Raw genomic sequence first — 18,078 nt, 5'->3', positions numbered from 1 at the left:
TATTGGGTTATTCTGCAGTCAAAGCCATTCTCTACTTCCTTGGGCACCCTTTACCACCACCCCAAAGTTTTACAGCTCCTTCAGTGTGGTTCCATACAATATCATCATGCTGCCTGCTCCCCTCGCACCACTCATTTACGAGCAGAGGTAATACCCTGGGTAACACCATCTGTCCTTAGTTTCCCTAACCCAGCTAAATGCCAGTGGGCACACCTCCAGGCCAATGGATTTTACCAGCTGTGAAGTGCTTGCAGGTATTTACTCTTTAGCAGTGGCCATTTTCCTTGCTCTGTACCATAATAAATTATGTTATGCTTTTGGTTATGCAAATTTGATGAAAACATGTGTGCCAATGGGATGGATTGAACTTGTGGCAAAACACAAATTTTATTCGCCATGGGCATTCCAGCTGAATGATGGCCTGACCTTTTTGGCAAGATGGAAGGTGCCAAGGGATGGAAGAGTAGAAGCCAAAGGCCAGGAGTGTTCCATTCCCCATACGTTACGTGGCAGTGGTCCACTGGAGGCGCCACAGTTTGGACACCTGTAGGGCTTCTTGGGAAGTGGAGTCTGGAAATGCAATCCTGTAAGGGTCCCTGGGTGCTGCAAGGGGGCGCTTTTAGGGGAAGACTGCCCTGGTCCCCAAATGACCCAGAAGTGTTCCCCACAGTTCATGCCCAGTCACCTTTTTAGGAAGCCTTTTTAGGTCCAGTATAAAAGGAGCATGCTGCCTTATCTCGAGGAGTCAGAGTCGGGAGACAGTGGGTGAAATTCAACTGGAGGCAGAAGGAGTTTTTAATTGCTTTTTATGATTACTAGGGGGCTTCACCCCCTGCTAGCTTCTCTTGTCTACCCCCCTCTTCCCCCACCTGCCTGCACTATGCGCCGACCACTTCACTTCATTGCCACTCACGTTGTGAAGAGGGGGGCTGAACGCACTCCAAGGAGAAGCAATCGCTCCCCTGACATCCCCTCTTAAACACTGATACAATGGGGAACAAATACAGTTTTTTTTTTACCTCCTCTTTGCTCGATGAGCTGCTGGATTTGCGTGGTGCACTTCTGTCATATTACCCATGTCCATATATTTGATCTCTTTTTGCTTTTACCTTTTCATCAATATCACATTGAATTTTGATTCCATGTTTGGAAGTGAGTGAGTGAGTATCGTTTCTTTCTCTCTACAAGAAATATGTCTGACATAACCATGCAAGACTTTTCCAAATCTCTTTGCATAAGCTATTGTCTCGCAGGGCTTCCAGCCACAGGCATAGTTACATCACTTGAATCATCTCGTGGGATGTGAAAGTGTCTCTGAGACAATCACATCTCGTCTTCTTCTAAGATTTTTTTTATAATAGAGAGATTGGTTGTGTACATTGTAAAAAGTTCTTGCTGGTTTTAAAATCCATTATTTTAATCCGTGAATATTTTGGGCGTTATAGAGTCTGGGGTTTGAGTCCCGGTGGTGCACCCTACTGGTTACACTTTCCATGTAATTTCAGTTTCGTACAAATTATTTTGCCTATTCCTATAGGGGACATAAGAACACACCAGGGAAAGTTATAAACATTAGTGGAGCAGGAAGCATGGAGAGAATGCTTAGGTGGAAACTGTAATGTTCAGAGTAAATGGATGTGAATAAGGACAAAGAGACCGGTTACAAATTTATAAAGTTTTCTGCTTTCATTCTGTAGCCTGTTTGGGGCTGATCATTTTTGTTTCATTAAATTTCTTCATCAGAGGCACACACGTTTATTTTTTACCCATCATCTAACTAGAGAAACTATAAAAAGTTGCGCTTTTAGAGAATTAGTGAAATGACAGGAGTGTCTAACTGAAGACAATGGGAATCTTTGAATATTTTTATAAGAAGATGTGGTCAGGGGACACGCTAGGAATTTGGTTACAAGAAAAGACTAAAGAAAACTGAAACACCAAAACTAGAATGCTAATCAGTAATTCAGGTCTTACAAAATGATTATAAAAGCTGAAGAACTGAGAATATTCCCCTTGACGATTCTATCATGATAATACTTTCTTAGCCTGTTTTATGAATATACAACACAAGAATACAGAAGCTGTGCACCACCATCTTTTATAGGCAGGACAAGATGACCCACAGTGTCACAAGACCTCCATGTCAAGGGGCAAGCAACAGACACAACATGGACACTGTCATCGAAATGAGTGTGGCGAATTTCCAAAACCACAGCACAAAATAGCTTTGAGGTGACTACTGCAATAATTTTAAAATAAACAAATATTTACGAATACACAAATTAGTGTTCCAAAAACGTAACAAAAATGTGTTTACAGTTTCAAGGTTAAAATTGTTAGATAACCTTATTTTAAAAATTGTTCAAGATAAAAGTGGTGGCACAGTGGTTAATGATCCTGCATCCTGGTTCTGATCCTGGCCTGCTTGTTGAATGTGTGGAGTTTGCACATTCTCTTTGTATATGAGTGGGTTATCCCCAGGTACTTTTCTACATATCAAAAGCGTGTGTGTTTTGCATAAGATGTGAATGTGTGTAATAGATAATGAGAAACTTTCTTGATCCCAAAGGAAATTACAGTGATTACAGCATCAGTAACATAATGCATCAAAAAATACACGTGAATATCAAGTCATTCAGTCAGTCAGTCATCATCCAACCCGCTATATCCTAACACAGGGTCACAGGGGTCTGCTGGAGCCAATCCCAGCCAACACAAGGGCGCAAGGCAGGAACAAATCCCAGGCAGGGCGTCAGCCCACCGCAGTGAATATAAAGAATTAGCAACAACGTGATACCCTTTAAGAAAGTAAAAAAATCAACATGATCACCAGGGCAGGCACAACAGGTACTAATTAAGGAGGTTAATAGAATACTTCATTCCAGCATTTTATTTTTTTATGTTACTTACCCTATGTACTTTGTAGTGACAGCTGACTAAATTAATAATCTCATGTTTTCATGCAGAAAGGAGAGAAAAAAGTTTGATATAATAGAAGCCATTGGTGACCAATGCTCTACATTGTTAAACTGTTAAATAGTTTCTTCTAGAATAGTCAGCACAATCATAAACAGGTAAACTAAAGCGATTTTGAAGTGAAGACAGGGCTCTTGATCGATAAATGTTCGTGAGATGCGGATCTTCAATTCAAAAGGTTAATCCCATGAGGCTATTATGTGTGCGCTGATTATTCTAGAAGTAACTAATTAAAAAATATTTTAGCAAAAAAAAGCACGTGTTTTGCACATTTTGAGCATACAGCTGGATAACTGACTGTGGATTATACAACCTGACAATTTTTGTTTTGTTTTATCCATGAATGTTTTGTCCTTCACTTGCTATTATACAGTATTGGTCACTATCAGCTTCTATTATATTGTAAAAGTTTTTCTCTCCATTTTGCATGAAAGCATTAAATTAAAAGTTTTTCTTGGCCACCACTACAAAGTTCATGGAGTAAGTAACATATAACAAAATACCACTTTTTGGTGGAAGATTCTTTGGGCTGCTGGTAGAAAAGATATCATGTGGCAATGTCAGCAGCAAAGATCTGAATCTGCCTATTACTAAATATATTCCACTGTTTAGACAGAATGTGACATAGCCTTTGAGTCTGAATGTTATTCTTCATGGTTATTAAGTGTTGATGAAATGTCAAGAAGGCTACTAGGATGTTAGATTATATGTCATTATGTGTGCATTACAAGTCAAGTGAGGGTTATGCATAGGTTATATAACTCACTAGTGAGGCCTCACCTGAAGCACTGTGTACAGTTTTGATCTCCATATTACAAAAAAAATATTGCAGTACTAGAGACAGTCCAGAGAAGAACGACTAGGCTGATTTTGAGACTGATTGATAGGATGTACGAGGAGAGCTTGAAGGCACTAAAATTTACAGTTTTAGCAAAAAGAAGTGTTTAAAATTATGAAGAGAATGAGTAATGTTACTTTAAAACAAATTCTTCGGTAAAAACAGGGTGACATGGTTGGAAACTTGTTATGAGCAGATTTCACACAAATGTTAGAAAGTGTTTTTCCACATTGAACAAATTATCAGGTTCTGTGGAGGAGAGGAAGACTTCAAGGACCTTGAAATCTCAACTTCATGTTATTTTGGACAATCTAAGTGAATAAGATGGATGAGCTTGATGGGCTAAATGGGCTAGTCTTGTTACGATTGTTCTAATGTTCTAAAAGGTCCTTCTCTCAAATACTGCCACTTTACCTGTTGTGCCCTCCAGGGTTGTTTTCTGTCTTTTGCTGAATGCTGCCTAGAAAGACCCTGAAATCCAGGATTTTGAATTTGATTAAGTACAGTTTGTGGCACAAACTCTAACAACTCCCTGGTCTGCATGAAGCAGGTTAGAAAATGACATGACATGACAGATTGAGAATTTTATATCCTGACCTGGGACACCTCATACATTGCACCCAATGTTGCTGAAACAAACTCTGAAATTTTATTAAGCAGGTTTTAAAATTAATATATAGAAGGGTAAAAATAAAGGAAACAGTTGTCAGGGGCATCACCTAAGGTCAGTCCTTTGACAATAACTAAGGCAGTAACCAACCTCGAGCCAATCTTTTGCAGCACATACACATCGATAAAACAGAACTCAGTCGCTCCTCTCTCCTTACAACTTTTGGAGACATTTTTGACATAATACAGATAGAGGCAGGAAGCTACTCTGGCTGGGCTGGTGGTCCACTCCACAGCACCCTCATTCATGATGGGCTAGCTTAGAAACACCATTAAAAGTAGCAAGAACCTCTAAGGGATCTCAAAACAAGCAACAGGGAGAACATAGAAACTCCACACAAACATGATTAGACTAGGAATTTTGCTCATTTGTCTTAAGGCAGCAATATTAGCTTCTGTGCTGCCATGTTGTCCATGCTTACAAAAGCAAAATTTAGAATTCAAAATGTACAAGCCTTGCATGAGATAGAAAAATAGAAGATGTTGCATTTTCTATGGAGACGAGTTTAAAACATAAAATAATAAAGTCTGCTTTGAGCTGTTTAGATGTATTATACTTGTTATGGTTAAGCCAGTAAGGGAAATTATCAACATTTTTAAATTTTATTTTTAATGAAATTATTGCTTTTTATCTCACTGTAATTTTTTTGTTTTTATTTCCTTATTTTGCATTGAATTAGGAATTAATACAATTAAATGTATCAATGCTTTTTTCCCTGGATATGTGTGAAGAATACTGTACATATAGAATGTGCGGAGGTGGATTTACTTTTTAGTCATGGATCTGTACTTGTGCTGTGAGCCTCTCTTTTAAGAAGAGTGCTGCATAAGAATCACTTGAACTACAGTTCTTCATCAGTCTGTTTCTAGGTGAGCCTTCCTGCAGAAATACATTAGATGCCAAAAGATCTACGGTTGCCAGAGGGTGGGAGATGAATTTTACCAGTCATCTGTTAGCATTTCGGTTGTAAAGAGGAGAGCATCTTAATTACCCATTATTATTTTGAGATTTTACGATGGACATTAGGACACTATATTATTCAGCCACCTAACTTTACATTACAAAAGGTTACTTGCCAATTAATCAAAGATATTCTCGACCATACAATTAATTCTGCAAGGTTCCAACTACCATTGCAAAATTCTCAATCTGCATAAAGCAACCCTAGACATTGAACAGTGGGTTTTTTTGTATTCTCTGTTTAGTCATTGAGGCTGCAAAAACTGTACAGAAATTTGAACTTCAATGATGCTGTTAAGGAGACCACTAAAATCATATGTACTGAAACAAAAAAAGTAATTACTTTTTTTTTTTAAAGCCAGCAATAGGTTGCTTAAATTTTGCATTTATATATTCTCTCACTCTAGGGTGGCTCAGTGAAAAAGACTGACGCCTCATAGTTACAAACTTTTTTACACTGTTGGTGAATAAAATGCACTCTCTCCTCGTGTCTCAAAAGAATTTCCTCTGTGTAATCCATGTTTTCCTTCCACATCCCAAAGTTTTTCGTGTTATATTTGCTGGTTGGTTCTTAAACTCAGTGCTGAGGACCCCCCATTGCTGCAGGTTTTTGTTCCCACCAGTTTTACAATCACAGAGTCATTTACTCTCTAATTGAAGTCATTGTTTAATTCATTGGCATTTTTTCCTCCTCTCTTATTAAGTATTGAGAAAAGCACAACAATGTGATTATTACATTTTTAATGCTTAGCTCTGTTTTTCTATTTTCCTATTAATTTGTCTTTTTTATGTGCAGTTGGCTCCCTTAATTATCATTATTAGGAGAAAAAGTAACAGCAAGAACAGCAGACACCCAGGCAAAAGACACACAATGCTGTGAGGCTACAGCTACTGCACGTTAGCATCAGACCCAGTAAGTGCTGTTTAGCAAATAACCAGAAGAGAAGAAAGAAAAGAATGATAATGATGCAAAACCTAAAAACTAATTTAAAAAAAAAAACATGAAATTATCTACATGTAACATGCATAAATGCTTGGTAGATGTTTCTGGGAAAAATTCCCAGAAACAGAGAAATGACAGATTGCTTAGGCTAGGAGTCTAATTAACATCCACAGGACTGAGTTTGAAAATCACGGCTATAAACTGTTCAAGTCAGAGTAAGAGTAGATGTGCTCATCAGTGTGCCTGGGAATGGAGAGGAGCCCCACCATTAATATGTTCCTGTCTTGCACAGTCCTGTGGGGATAGAGTGTGAACTCCAAACGCAACAGATACACACTTCCAGAGTGGAGAAACTCCAATGATTTAATAATTTGGGAAACGCTAGAAGACATAAAGTACAATAATTCCATGTGGCTGGAGTTACATTGATTGTACGTTGCTGCAGCTAGATACATTATATTTAGAAAAGAAAAGAACTTTACAAAAAACTGTCACGCTTTAGTTAAGGAACAGAATGTGTTAGAAAATAGCTGTTAACACTTGTACTCGTAGAAGATCAGCCCAGTCTTTTCTTCTGCCACCTCCATTCCTCACTCGCAGGCTCCGCCTTACTCCTCCCCACTGCGGCTTCCCAAATGGAGTGAGGCGGCCTTCTTTGTACTTCACTCAGAAATGCTCCAGGAGCTTCCTAATTAAAATCCGGCAGCACTTTCGGGTGTGGCAGAAGTGCTGCATGTGAGTTCAGCTTCTCTTCTGGCAGCACTTCCGGGTCTGGTGGAGGTGCTGTATGCTAAGGCTCCGGAGCTGTCCAGGTGTACCCTGGCGGTGGCCAAGGGCCCCAGCAGGGTTGGGCTTCTAAGCCCCAAACCTGTGGCCCTGACGCAAATCAGAGGGGCTGCCAAATCGTGCCCTGTGGGAGGTACTGTTGTTGACATGTCCACTCCCCTGTCCTCTCCTCAAAAGAGCGTCCCAACAGGGCAAGGTCCCCGGCCGTCTATCACATACTAAATAAATATTTAATTAAATAAGCTATTACAAATTATAAAATTGTATGATAAAAAGAGCTTTCATTTTTCATTGATTTATATCATGTTAAAGGGGCTAAAAAAGTATGTTTAATGCAGACTGTTAATAGCTGCTTATACTCAATATCTAAACTAAAGTGTGATCCAAAAAATAATATATAAATGAAATCTTATATATAAACGTCTACGCGTGGAAGTGTCTGTTTCTTTCTGTTCAGCCCGGAAGTAAGAGGTGGAGTTGGGGTAAGGACTCCACCGCCGAGGGAACATGAAACTTGCTTGGCCGCTAATAACACAAGCGAGGTGAGCACTGGAAAAAACGAAACCACTGAAGAAAGACAAAGTCACTTAGCCACTAACATCAGCAAAACGGTATCCCTTTTACTTTTTCTCCCACTGCTAATACATAAGCAAGGCAAGCATGTCTGCAAAACGAAACCTCTGAAGAAAGACAAAGTCACTTAGCCACTAACATCAGCAATACGGTATCCCTTTTACTTTTTCTCCCGCCACTAATACACAAGTGATGCAAGCATGTCGGCAATATGAATCCTCATTGGAGAGAGACGCCCAGGATAGTTCCTTTCAATTGCCTGACATCTCTATATTTCCATTTTTTTTCTAACGATTTCAATAGATTCTAGGACCCTGGACTTTTACAACATGGGCTTACACAACTAGTATTATATAATTATCTACTATAAATATAAATATTATTATAAATACAATATAAATTAAAGGTAACAGTTAAATATATTTGTTGTTTGCTGCATCTCTCCAACTATTATATTTTCTATCATTATAAAAAAGGCAGACCTGTTAGAAGTCACAGGTCCAGGAGATAGGGGTCCAAAACACACAGGGGTCTAAAGCCAATAGTCAATCTCAAGCCAATAAATACCAATTTCCAACATGCAACCCAAAAATTGACAAAAACATAAATCTCCTAACTTCCTAGTAAAATTTTGAATAGTTGAACATACCATTCAAATTCTCACAATTATCCAGTAATGTGGATTTGTTAATTCTGGTTATTACTGTATGTGATAGCAACAGGGAGTTGTTTGCAAACAACAATAAGGGTGATAGCATCAAAGAAAAAAACCCCACAAAATGGCAGTCTATAAAAATATAATAATTTGTCTTAAAAAATAACAAGTTGTTTAAAATGAACTGATGTAGTGTGGCATGGTGGCATTAATAAGGACCCTGGGGTTCATATCCCGGGTGCTCCCTGCATGCAGTGTGCATGTTCTCCCTCTGCGATCCAAGTGCTCCAGTTTTCTCCCACAGTTCAAGGACATGCAGATTAGGGGGACTGGTGATGTTAAACTGGCCTTGATCTGCGTGTTGGTGTTCACCCATAGGATGGACTAGCGCCCTGTCCAGGTGTTGCCGCCCAATGATTTCAGGGATATTCTCCAACTGCACTGTAATCTCACCCTTAGATAAGAGGGTTAAGTAAATGGATGAGTGGATGTATAAACAGATACAAAAATCACATGCAAAATTGAATTCTACAGCTATCAAAATCCAAACATTGTGACATCATGAGATACTCCCAATTGGTCTTTGTACTTCCTTTGAGGACATGCTGTTTCTTACAGCAGTTTACTAAAGTGACAGCATTACAGTATTTTGCTTTTTTATGAACATAGACTAATCTGCATTTTGTTTCGGCAGTTAGTCAATAATACACTTTTGATTTTGTTTATTGGTTGAAAAATATACATTGGAAAATCATTTTTAAACTTTCCACCCAGATAAATGTGTTCTTATCAATATGCATCCAGTAAAACATCACACAGCCACATCATCGCATAATAAGTAAACTTATTACACTAAAGAAAGGTTGGACTGTAGAATTCAAAGGAGCAGAAAGCTGCTAAGGTCAGTCCTGGCTTTAAAAAAGATCTTGTAGCTGATGATTAGGTTTTGGGTGTCCATTCTTACCTGAGCTATTAATTAGTGTTTATTCAGCATAAACCTTCATTACTCACTAATGTGAAAGCCATTTCATTTCCTTATTAAAAACAGCTCAGTCATGAGGAAAAAGTCCAACTTCACACATACAGTAAGCCCCAAGGGAAAAGACACCTCTACTTCACATATATATTTGCCTTTCTAATTTTATTTTGCCCTTTTTTTTCTTTTTTGCAAACTCAGGTACTTGAGTAATGCAGGGTTAGCCACAGTGAACTGGATAACTTTCAGTGCGACTGACTGAAATTTGATATGAGATACTGGATTGATTATTTTAGAAATGAGTAGTTAAACAGAATTGCTTTCCATGTGGATGGGCTTATAGCTGTGTTCCATTATAGATTAACTGCCCTTTACACTTCCTTTATAGGCAAAACAACAACAGCACGGAAGATGGAGTTGTCTAAATTATCACTAATATTAGTAGACTGGGTGCTTACTAAATGTCATTTGTGAATCATGTAGTGCTTGCTGTCACAAACGCACTAAAGTCTGAGCTGAGAATGGCTGATAAGTTCATTGAAATGAACACTCAGGAGTATATATATATACTGCTGACCGGTGTGGATGGTTCCTTACCTGGCCAGTAAGCCGTAATAAAGGAAGGATGTGGATGGGTGAACATAAAAAAGGAATTACAGAGGGCACCTGCAACTAGGGGCTATGTGTTCCCTTAGTACACTGGGTGGTGGTATATATCTGGTCTGCTCCCATTTGGACACCCGCAGTTCTGCACAGGAGTTTTAGTTTTACTGGGCAGCCCTATTGGGGTTTTTGGGTGCCGCTAGGCAGAGCTGTTGGTAGCAGGCTCTGCTGTTATGAAGTGGTTCCACTAGACCTGGTGGCAGTCCTGTTGCACTGGACGTACTCCAGGGGTCAGGGTGAAAAGCAGCCACTTTCCTCATCTGGGAGTCAGAGTCGGGAGGAGATTGACAAAGCTTACTTGGAGGAAAGTAGAGGTGGAATAGGAAAGAAATGGAAATTGGGACTGATTTACCAGGTGATAAAAATCTGTTAAAGGTATCTTGTTTAATAAACATATCTTTCTTTGAACCTGTGTGGTTTAGGGTGCAGGTCTGCCTCCCAATGAGGGAAACTAAAACCGCCTCTTCCAGTCCTCCAGGTACAAAAAGCCTGGCTGCCTCCACTGAGTTGTCTTTGGAGATCAGTTCCTGACGAGTCACACCTCTATTTGTTGCAACGGCTAAAGCTAAAAGCTTTTATTTTCTGTTTTGTACTCTGCTGGGTTATGTTAGCTATTGCCAGAAGGCACTAGTTTAAGTCTATAGATAAACAGCAGAGAATTAAATGGGACAACCCGGCGGGTGTCCCAAATATTCTTTGTTTGTTTGGGTTCTGTTTGGATCTCTGCTTGGCCAGCTCACAATATTTATATATATATTCATAGGCCTGAATCATATTCTGTTTATTTGGATGGTTAACTAATACACTACCTTCCGACTGAATGTTTGCCAACTGGCTGATCTTAGGAATCTTAGGAATAAAAAACATTTTAAGATACGTGATTAATTTTTCCCTTTGTGGATTTCTAGCCACAAATTTGCAAACATATTATATTATATTATATTCTTGAGTGCCCAATTTCTTAATCTTAATCCAGAAATTCCAGGAGCAAATGCAGAGACTAAGGTTGGGGTCCTATCCCATTCATGACAGTGACATTTTTCTAGATGGACAGAGATGCCATGACAGAGCTCTTCACTATTATCATATTAACCTTGCAGCATTTGGGGCAAGTTAGACTCAAACCCTGAAGGGTTTCTCCTATACATATACATATACACACTCACAACTTTGCCTGGCTGGATCAGAATATAAAACCAATATGATTTACCAAAAAAGACTTTCCAGTTAAGCACACTTAAAGTAATGAGGCATGAACTTACAATGATATCAATGATGACGGGGACGCTGCTGTTCAGGAAAGGACTGCCACCATCCTTGGCAACAACAGTAAGGCGTATTGTTCGGCTTGGAATGAGTTCATAATCCAGTGGACGAGTCACACTTATCACTATTAACAGTAAGAGAAACAGAGATAAAGAGACAGTCACATCAGACAGTCCACAGGCACTGACCAAAGTCATAATTCACACAATCACAGATGGCTGTATAATGACAGACAGGAAACTGTTACTTTCACAAAGCATCTTCACTTTTTCAAACATAAAACGTTTTGCTGTAATGAAATCTTCACTTTTTTAATGACATACTATGCTACCTTCTTTTTATGGCCTCAGTTTATATTAAACTATAAACATATTACAAATATATAAATTTGGAAGGTCAGACTTATTCTCTGGTCCACTTATTGTGTAATGCACCACATATAGTAAAATATACATTACTCACAAATGTTCACAAAGATGTTTAGTGTCAGCTACAAAGTAAATATTTTAATCAAACCTAACACAGGGTAACTTGTCAAAGTTTATGAGAAATCTATTATATACCATAAATAATAGACTCATGATTGTTAATTCATCAGCAATCTCCAAATCAGTGCATGGCTGTTAATCTGTTAGAGATGTGCTTTGGTTTTGTTAGTGCAAGCTAAGGCAATGACTACTTAATCAAACCCAATTAGCAAGTCATGTTCAATACCAGACAGATGAGCCACATTTAACATTGTTGGCTCTAAACTATAAAGCTCTCGTTTGTAAACTATAAAGCTCTCGTTTGTTAGTGGTTCATCCGGAACACACGGCCAATACAGCCATTAATGATACTGAAGGAACTCTCATGAACACGGTGGGGTGGGGGGGAGATGGAATTTTCTGATATATCTTTAAAGTGTATTAGTAGCTCTGGCTTTTGCCTTCTGCAATACTTGCTGAAAAGCAGAATTATATAAACCAGGCATTAATCTGAGTTTACCAGTAAAACAGCACAATAAAGAGATTTCTGACTTTCTTTGAATCCAAGACTTCATATTCCAGTACATTCACCATGGAGAGAATGCAATCATATGACACTGAATTTTTTCTGTTATTAACTGTAAAATGTATACATAAATTCCTATTTAATGGCGAAATACTTTTAGTCAATCTAGATATTTTATTTATTTTTTATTTTTTGAATTTATTAAAAATAAATGTCTCAATGTAAACAGCACTAATCAACTAATACGCCTACTGACAGACATCTGGACATGTACTTACAAGGTGTCTCTCATTTGCTGTACATTTCACATATTTTCTACTAACCCTTGAAATGTGTTATTGACCAAAGCTCTGAAAGAAAACTCTACCCAGCAAAATAATTTCCTCTCCTTATACATCCATGAGAGAAATGAGACCCACTGAAGCTAGTCTTCAAAAGATCTTCCTATGCTACTCTATAGCACTCAATTCTGGTGAATAAGAAGTTCTTTTCTGATTCAAACTGATTGCTCACCATTAAAGAATAACTTTGAATTTATCAATTTTGTAAAACTACCTAGCATGGTGGGTTGTCCTTAGCTAGTCCTGGTGGCAGAGGTTCACCAGTCCATCATAAGGCCCACTCCACACTGTTATACGCAGCCAGTTTTGAACTGAAAGTTAACTTAATTCATACATCTCTGCGATGTGGGCTGAAAACAGAAGCCCCATAAAAAGACATCACATGGTACTGTGTCTGGATCTATACTGTGCTTAATTTTCTTGTTCTAATGTAGCGCATGTTTTAGCAAATCTCTATTTGCCTTTTTAATTCACTTTAATTTGGCTCCACTCTACTCCCTTTCTTTATTCAAGTATAATGATTCCTTTTGCCACCTAATATCATTCAAGCTTCTCAGATACATTTGTAATTGTGCTTCTAGTAAAGGTTGCTATAAAAAATAAAAATGAATATCCAGATACTGTATGTAGAGCTGAATTGTAGGTTTAGCTAATTATGCACAAACCTTTTCTATACAATGCTATGCATTATGGAAAAGTCAATTTATAAGAACACTTTAACCAAGTGTTTGGTGAATTACTCTTAATGCTTACACATGAAAGTCATCTTTAGTTTTGAAAATGAAGTGTAGAATTAGATATTCGCAGCTAAACTGAAAGAAAGTGGGGTGATGCAGTGGTTAGTCGTGATGCCTTACAGATCCATCATCCTGGACTCAAATCCTATGCCCATTTGTTGGAGTTTACATGTTCTGCTCTGGTCTGTGGGATTTTCTACTGGGGTTTTCCTCTCACATCTCCAAAGACATGCAATATAAGGTAACTAGTGACAGTAAATTTGCCCCTTGTGAATAAGTGAGCTTATGAAAGACTAGGAGTCTACTGTATATTGTGCTCAATGGTGCTGGCCCTGAACTTGATTAAGTAGGTTTGAGAATGTATTTATGACCAAAAGTTTGTGGACATCTGACCATCACACCTAATTGAGTTTGTTGGACATCCCATTCGAAAACCATGGATATTAATATGGAGTTGGCCTCCTGTTTGTGGCTATAACTGCCTCCACTCATCTGGGAAGGCTGCCAACAAGATTTTGGAGTGTGTCTATGGGAATTTTTGCCTATTCAGTCAAAAGAGCACTTGTGAGATCAGGTACTGATGTTTGATGAGAAAAGCCTAGCTTACAATGATTTTTATGAAAGGCGTTGAATAAGTCTGAGGTCAGGGGTCTGTCCACATCACTCAAGTTCCTCCATGCCTTTATGGACTTGACTCTGACTTTGAGGAAGCAGCAAATCTCTGTTGTCAAAGTCATAGCGACTCGTGAGATAATTAACAACAACTAAAAAATACATCTATTTGTACAGTCAATGGGGGACTAGTCCATTGTTCTTCTCACAGTTTCAGTCTGGTAGAGAAGTGTTTCTTTCTCGATCCCACAAGCTCCACTGCTGCTGCATAGAGCCGACTGGAGGACCCATGTCTGTCTGTCAGATCCCGACACAAAGCCCCGCCCCAGCTTTCAACTCTGCACTCAACAGTTTTCTCATTTCATATACTGATGAAATCACAGCGATTTTAGTAAAGCTTAATTACTTTCCTCCCCAGCTTCCAGCAGTTCACAAAGGGAAAGTTAATGCTGTGAGATGCATCCTTTTTCCCAAGCTTTTAAAAAGTGTGACGCTGCCCCTGCCTGTACCAATAGCAGTAGCAATGATCAGAGACAGCAACTAGCATGTCTACTCCTGTGGCATCAACAGGCACTGCTTCTCCTGTACCTCTGCCAACAATTGCTGCCCCAAAGCAACCCGCTCAGCTACCCAGTGAGTTAAATGGTAATACACCATCCCAGCCAATACTGGGTAGTTACCCCAAACGTGTATTTGGTGGTACAACATTATGATCGTTCAATCATGCCTGGTACCACACACGACCATGGCTGGAGTACTCTGTTGTTTGGGACGCATGCTTCTGTTTCCCATGTCGGAAATATGGCAGCACTGTTAATGACAGGGATGTAGTTTTTTACCTTAACTGGTTTTAACAACTGGAAAGCAGCACTTGATCGAGACAAGGGGCTACAGAGGCATGTGTCCAGCCACAACCATGTGTATGCTTCAACCATCTGGACTGAGCATAAAAGCAGAGAGGCCACGGGGGACTGTGGATTCAATGTTGGTTGGTAAAACACAACTTGAAAAAAAACATTATTATGTCAAGAGTATTGGTAGTGCTATAAGGTTTCTCTGTGTAAATGAGTTGGGGCTCCGTGGGACTGCAGAAACCTTGAGACATGATGCAGCGGTAATGATGATGACATTGCTTCAGGTATTTTTCTAAAACTGATGGAATATACCTTAGAGAAGGATGAGAAGCTAGCAAGCATTGCTAAGGGTGTCCCATAAAATGCAAAATACACATCTAAGGATATCCAAATGAAATTATCCAAACACTGGCTGACATGGTGCTTGGAAGGTCAGGAAAAATATGAAAGTGCTGATTCTGCAGGGTTTTGCCTCAAAAGTGATGGGACCAGGGATAGGTGCAATGTGGAAAATGTGTCTGTGATAATACGGTTTGTCAGAAATTCCATGCCAGAGGAGCATCTTATTGGGTTGCTTGACTTGCAACAACTTGATGCAGAGTACATCACCTCTGAGATACTGTTACACCTTTGTGTTGCTGGCTACAGTGCTGACAGTATACTTAACCAGTGTTATGATGGGGTTAGAGGTGGTGTACAAGCTCTGCTCCAAAAGAGCTTGACAGATATGTCCCATACATCCACTGCTACAACCACCAACTGCACTTAGTGGTTCTGCATGCCATGCAGAGTGAGCCGTGTGCAAAAGATTTTTAGCCTATCTAGTTCACTCTACAACTTTTTTCACCACCACTATGTGCTCAATAAACATGATGCACCTTGTCTAAAAAGGCTGCTTGAGATCAGATGGACAAGTCACTATGAGGTGAGGTGACAAGGTGCACTGTGGACAATCAAGAACAAATCCTTAGTATCCTATCTGAGATGACAGAGGATGATGATGCTGCAGTTGACCTGTGCACGAGGAATCAGGCCTGCTATGCCAAATTAAGAGGCATCACTTCTTTGAGATTGGAAAGTTCCTAGTGCGGGTGCTTGGTGTCTTGAAACCAGCAAATGCTATTCTACGGTCTCAGTCAGTTGATCTGTGCAGTGCTTCTGAGGTTGTTAGTGCAGCACGTGACTCCTTAAAAAACATCCGTGAGGATGACTGTTGGGGAGTGTCATCTCCTGCTGAGGATGAGTCACATCCAACAAAGAGAAGGAGAACAATGAGCAAACACCTGGGTCAAAGTGTTGTGCTCTCAACTTTGGGCCATACAGACTCTGGTGACCCTACCATTTCCCCCCATCAGTCTCTGAAAAGATCCTTGCTCAAAATCCTTGACAGGGCCATATCAGAAATGGAAACTAGATTTTCACACAAGAATATTGACCTGATGAGAGCCATATCTAGTCTTGCACCCACATCTAGTGCATTTCTAGATCCCATCCTGTTGCACCCTCTTGCTGTGATGGCTGGCACTGTAGCAGATGTTGTAAGTCTGAAAATGAAGTTCTTGTGGCAAAACAGATGCTGCTCAAAAAATGTTCAAAGGAAACAGACCTGTCCACTGTGTGTAAACTCCTGCAGGAGTACAAGGAAGCCTTTCCTGAGTTGCATAAATTGTATGTAACAGCCCTGGTAATTGGTGTGTCTTCAGCATCGTGTGAGAGTTCCTTCTCCACTTTGTCACGGGTCCTAACCCCCTATCGTCGCACCATGTTACATAAAAAAGAGGAATTTGGTGATCTTGGCCCATGAGAAGTCCATAACAAATAACTTGGATGTGGATGAATTTGGAAAAGTGTTTGCAAAGGGAAACAGGAGACTGTTGTTGTAAAGTGGATTGAGGAGAAAGGAGAGCGGAGCTGTTCAGTTGCTTACAAAACAAACAAGCTTAAAACGAGACAAAAAAAGAAGAAAAAAGTTCAAATGTTCTGTTCTAAATCTGTTGCGTTCTACAAATTAGTTTGAGAATTGTAGGAAAAGACATGGTAAATCTTTTTATTTTTAATTACTATGCCAACCCTTTTTAGTTTTGTAAATATTGGCTATATTGAGAGGTCTTATTTTATTCTTACTTTATTTTGCAAATTAAGCAATTAAGATAATTCTTATGTTGTTGGTTGTAAAGATCTGGATGGATATTTTATTTTATTCTTTATTTTATTTTTCAAGACTTGGTGAATTGATTTTTTTTTATAACTTGGCCTACCCTTTTTAGTTTTGTTAGTAATGAGAAGTGTTATTGTTGGCTTCAAATATATTTGATATAGGCCATAAAATTAAGGTAAATGTCATGTTTTTAGTTGTTATAATTTGATGAGGAATATTTTATTTTACTTTTTGTTGTTTTATTTTTCTGTTTTCCTCCTGAGGGATTGCCACCTTATTGTGGTCAGGGGGTTTGCGTGCCTCAGTGACCCTAAGAGCTACACCAGCAGAAGCTTAGCCTTCAGGTGGGACACCCAAGTTGGACCGGTCTTAGGGTAGAGGCCTGACAAAGTGCAATCCAATTACATGACAAAAACAGTTATCCAGAGCACCCCCACCCCCTTCCCGCCTCCGTCGTCACCATGTGCCCCCTTCACATTTCTGTCTGCCCCCTCATATATGCCTGTCTAGAACCGGCCCAGGTGACATTTGGCTTTGTGTATAGTAATCTTAGTCTTTCGTGCAATTGTTCGAACATGGAAACCCATTTCACGAAGCTCTTGATGCATATTTCTTGTGCTGATGCTCCTTCCAGAGGCAGTTTGGAATTCAGCTGGTAGTGATGCAAAACAGGAAGGGGCACTTTTTACATGATAATTTCTTCAGCACTTGGTTGCCCAGCTCTGGGAGTTTGTGTGGTCTACCACTTTGTGGCTGATCTGTTATTGGTCATAGATGCTTCTATTTCACAAACATATCACTTACAGTTGACCAGGGATGATCTAGCAGAGAAAAAATATTACGTACTGCTTTGTGTCAAAAGTGGCATCCTATGACAGTGCCGTGTTTAAAGTCACTAAGTTCTTCAGTATGGCCCAAGCTACTGCCAGTATTTGACAATGAGGATTGTATGGCTGTGTGCTTAATTTATGCACATGTTAGTAATGGGTGTAGCTGTGTGGTGGTGTGATATTTTGTATATAAAGTTAATAAATATTTGGCATGTCTTTATTCTTAAGTCAGACAAAGCAAATGTAG

The 18,078-nt window shown here is 39.3% G+C and overlaps 1 protein-coding gene across 6 annotated transcripts in view; it reads right to left on the bottom strand.

The window, feature by feature from the left end:
* The window catches only part of cdh23 (cadherin-related 23), a 1,363,918-nt gene that overhangs the window by 399,706 nt on the left and 946,134 nt on the right, over nucleotides 1–18,078 (bottom strand). For all 6 annotated transcript variants that reach the window (XM_039768795.1, XM_039768746.1, XM_039768764.1 and 3 more), the window contains exon 17: nucleotides 11,303–11,430. In XM_039768795.1, the coding sequence (XP_039624729.1) occupies nucleotides 11,303–11,430 (128 nt within the window). The remainder of the gene's footprint in view (nucleotides 1–11,302; nucleotides 11,431–18,078) is intronic.

This window comes from Polypterus senegalus, chromosome 1 (genome assembly GCF_016835505.1).
Source record: "Polypterus senegalus isolate Bchr_013 chromosome 1, ASM1683550v1, whole genome shotgun sequence".
NCBI lineage: Eukaryota > Metazoa > Chordata > Cladistia > Polypteriformes > Polypteridae > Polypterus > Polypterus senegalus.
Note: the sequence above shows the minus strand (reverse complement) of the source record. Positions and strands in the feature narration are given on the sequence as shown.